At 31.4% G+C, this 4,678-nt stretch overlaps 1 protein-coding gene across 1 annotated transcript; it reads left to right on the forward strand.

Annotated features, from left to right (window-relative positions):
* Nucleotides 1-625: 625 nt before the first annotated feature.
* LOC101494556 (protodermal factor 1) lies at nucleotides 626-2,527 on the forward strand. Its single transcript, XM_004513668.4, has 3 exons — nucleotides 626-871; nucleotides 1,232-1,580; nucleotides 1,982-2,527. The coding sequence occupies exons 1-3, from the start codon at nucleotides 700-702 to the stop codon at nucleotides 2,313-2,315; spliced, it is 855 nt and encodes a 284-aa protein (XP_004513725.1). The 5' UTR covers nucleotides 626-699; the 3' UTR covers nucleotides 2,316-2,527.
* Nucleotides 2,528-4,678: the final 2,151 nt, after the last annotated feature.

Raw genomic sequence — 4,678 nt, forward strand, 5'->3', positions numbered from 1 at the left:
TTCCAAGTTATTAAAATTGATATACTTTCACAATTTCATTATTAAGGAAACAGAGGTGTGGGTCTAAATGTATGAGCTTTCTATCTTTTAAACTTCTCTAGAGTAAACACAACCAAAAAAAGTAAGTACCTGCAATTAATTAATACCAAACAATATGAAATAATAAAAGGTATTTGCACAAAATTCACCTAAGCTTTTTTATCAACGGAAGAAACAATGCCTAGGTAAGGAAATAGATATGTGTTAGACTTAGACATGTGCTCTTCATAATGCTATTTCAGAAAAATTAAAACCAAGCATTATTATAATAATAAGATAGTGAATATTAAACTCCAATAATTTGATATAGTGGTAAAAAAAACATATTAAATTTATATTTGATCTAGCTAATACTATTGGAGATAAACAAATAAAAATAATTTTTAAAATATTTAATAAATTTTAAGATTTTCTCTATTTTGGATTGCAGCCCATTTTTTCACTCTAAATAAAAATAAAAATAAAGAAATAGAGAATTTTATAGTATTGACTATTGAGTAAATGCAGTCTGCCAAACATCAACTAACCATATACTCTTCCCACCTGCTAATATTTACTTCAGTCTGTGTATGAACTGTTTTATATAATTCTCTACTAGCTCAACACTTCACAACACCACTTCAAAATCTTCACTCTCTTTCTTCTAAGAAGCTAGAAAAGATGGAGAGGAAAATAAGCTATGTTTCATTTTCCATGTTTGCTTTGCTTGTTGGACTTCTTTCTCAGAACCTTGTGGTTTCTGTGATGTCCACAACTGTTGAAGATCAGAAAAACTTCTACACTACAGATCCACATTCAGGAAATCCTTCAGCTGGTTTCACTGATTCTCTATGTAATTATCTAACGTTGTGGAATTTATATTTCTCCAATATTTATGCTAAGCATTGTTTGATATTTTAGCATAGTACTTCGTTCGACTTTATTTATATATACATCAACTTTCTTTGATCTATTTTTACTGATAAATAAAGTTAAAGAGAGTAAGTATTAAGATTGTTTTAAAATAAAATTGAAAGTGCAAAAACAACGCTATGAACAACTGTCATCTCAACTATGTTGACACCTGCTGGCATCTGTTCAGCTAAAAGTTCATAGAAAATTTATATTTTATTAACAAGGAAAAATGTTAATAGCAGGATGGAACCCTAAACCTCATTTTGAAAACTTGATTGATGTGTTTAATTTAATGCAGGTCCACATAGGAGTTCTCCTCCCTCATCTCATGGAAGCTCATCACCACCTTCACATGGAAATGGTGGAGGTTATTACAATCCAACACCATCAACACCACCCAGTAGAAACTGTGGATCATCACCATCACCACCACCACATGATCCTTCAACTCCATCAACACCATCACATAATCCAACACCATCAAACCCTCCATCAAGAGGTGGATACTATAACTCTCCACCATCAAGTGGTAGCCCTCCAACTCTAACTCCACCATCTGATCCATCCACACCAATTGATCCAGGCACTCCTACAATTCCCTCACCACCTTTCTTTCCTTCCTCATCTCCCTTCACTGGAACATGCAAGTAAGTTTCTTTCACACATTAATGTTAATGTTACCTACTATTTAATATATGTTTCAAATAACATGATATATTGTTGTTATTGTTAGAAAAAGAAAGCTACATTTAATTTTAGTATAGCTAGAGACAAGAGTTGTGTCTCTCTTTCTCTATAAAAAGTACATTTATTAATTCTTATTTTAAAACATTAAAGAATCCAATTTTTTTTGTCTTAAAAAGTTTGTTATATTATTATTTTAAATGACCTTTATACCCTTTCATATTTAATAGAAATGCAATTAATCCTCCTATTAAAAGATATTAGTGTCAAGTTGGACAATTCAAAAACAAATATTATATGAGGAACATCCACATAAAATATATATATGACCACATTCATATGAACTTGTTATGTGATTTTTCAGCTACTGGAGGAGTCATCCAGGAATCATATGGGGAATTCTTGGTTGGTGGGGAACAACAGGAAATGCATTTGGAATAACTAACAGTGTTCCAGGTTTTAGTCCTGGTCTAACCTTACCACAAGCACTTTCCAACACAAGAACTGATGGACTAGGAGAACTCTACAGAGAAGGCACTGCTTCATTTCTCAATTCCTTAGTCAACCACAAGTTCCCTTACACAACTGACCAAGTCAGGGAGAGGTTTGCATCATCACTTCACTCCAACAAGGCTGCAGCAACACAAGCTCACCTTTTCAAGATGGCCAATGAAGGGAAAATGAAGCCTAGAACATGAAATTAATTCATATAATTAATGGTTAATTAGTTTGTTTGACTTAATTTGATTTGGTGTGTCAATTTATTAAGACTATTATAGTATTATTAAGGTTTTTTTTGTTAGTTTGTGGTATTTTGATTTAGTCTTATATTGGGTTTGATTTATGTTGAGAATGGATATCATGTTTCTTTGACAATTTAATGAAAGTTTTGTGGTTTTAGTAGTTTAAATTAATGTTCATTTATATTTTCAGAAGATTCAAAGTAAAAATTTATCCTTATGTCAAAATATTGATTTTCCTAGACAGAGTAATAATGAAGTAGATCAAAAGTGACCAATGGGATTCCTACATTAAAATTGTAGTACAAACCAAATGAGATGAGAATGGATAAGTGAGTCGTGCATAAAATAAATGTTGTGTGTAGTTGAATATTTAATGTTGAAAGTTGTCAAGTTATGGTTTCTAGTCGAAGTACATGGTTTGTGTTTTTTCATCAATATGATTTATGTTTTTATATAAACCATTAAGTCCATATCACACGGTAGAAGTGACATTTTAATTGTTGAGTTTTTGTTGAAATTGAAGAAATTGAAATAGTTTTATATTGTTTGGAATTGTAAATGAAGAGAGAGTTATGGACTATATATATAAATCTAGTTTTTTATTACAATTCGCACCAGTTAGAAACACTTTAAGTTTGTATCTAATGATTTTCTTTTCTTGTATACTCTTGTGTTAGAATGTTGTAAAATATAGTTCAAATATTAGTTTTGGAGTGTGTGTGTACACCGAGGGTCATGGGGTGTATCAGAGAAATCTATGTCATGTAAAATTTTTCACATGTGTTATTATATGGATGTGGTTTATCTCTAGCTTGGAGTTTTCACATTATTTTCTTGTGTTTTTATTGTTATTTAAATTATCCTGCTTATTTATTTTCCGAACATATGATATCAGAGCTTTTTGTTCGGTCTAGGGAAATAGAATTCTTAGTATTCGTTTTGATTGTAGCATTTTCTGATCTCCCACATCATAAAAGAATTTAGATATTGTAGAAGTGTTGTTTAGGCTTGGTCATGGTTGAGGAAAGACTTGACTATTAAGTGGTTCTTTGTGGCACAAATTACAGTTTGTATACCGCTACAATGTCAAACTTTTCAAGTGATGTTAAGTTTGACATAGAGAAATTTGATGGGAGAATTAATTTTGGCTTGTGGAAAATACAAGTAAAAGATGTATTGATACAACCGAGATTACATAAGACGATGAAGGGAAACATTTTTGCAATGGACATAATGGAGGAATTAGATTTAAGAATACTCTTGCGAATGTGCAATATCAGTCGATAGCCAAAGAGCTTTGGGAGAAAATTGAAGGGTTATCTTATGCAAAAGGTATCTCAAATGGGTTGTTGTTAAAGGAGCAAATTCATAATTTACGCATGGATGAAAATATGAAAGTAGTTAATCATCTAAGTACACTCAGTGGTATTGTCATTGAATTAGAAGTCATCACAGTGAAAATTGAAGATGAACATAAGACGTTAAAACTCATATGGTCTCTTCTATCTTCCTATGGACATATCAAACATGTTTTGATATATGGAAAGTTAACTAAAGCGTTGAAGAAGTTGTCAACAAAATTATTTTTGAAAAAAGATGGTTGAAAGTGAAAAAGACGTTTAAATCAGTGTTGGTTGCTAAGGGTAGGCCTTTTGGGAAGAAAAATCAATGAATAATTATGAAATATTAAAACTTTGAAAATCATGAGCATGTGAAGAATAATTTTCCTGGTAAAGAAATATCTGAGAAGGACTTTGAGTCAAATGCTAGCAAAGTCTCCCTCGTGATGGGAGATAATGATTTTTTCTAAACATGAGAAGTGTATCCCCATGGCATTTTCACACTGCCATGAAAAATGGTGAAGTATTGCTAGCAGGTTAGCACATGGGCATTGACGCAAGTGTGCAGTGAAATTATGACGGTTGCAGAAGAACTTCTTGATAAAACAACATGGAGGTTGCACCATATTTTCCAGCATGGTTTCAGAATGGAGACAAAATTATTGAAGTGGATTAGCTTCAAGTGGAGTATACTTTTTATGATGAAGTATGATAGTTCTTTTGCACTATTATTATCGGTACAAATTATAAATGAAGAATGGTTTCAAGACTATATATATGACTCTAGTTTTTCATTACAATTAACATAAGTAAAAAAAAAAATTAAGTTTATATCTGAATATTTATTTCTCTCTTATTTTAGAGTTTTGTGAGGTAGTTATATATTCTATTTGGAGTGTGGGGTATTTGAGATAAGTCTATATGTTGTAACAATTTCCACATAGCATTATTCTATGGTCGTGGATTTTTTCGGTTTGG

Source organism: Cicer arietinum, chromosome 5 (genome assembly GCF_000331145.2).
Source record: "Cicer arietinum cultivar CDC Frontier isolate Library 1 chromosome 5, Cicar.CDCFrontier_v2.0, whole genome shotgun sequence".
NCBI classification, from domain to species: Eukaryota; Viridiplantae; Streptophyta; class Magnoliopsida; order Fabales; family Fabaceae; genus Cicer; species Cicer arietinum.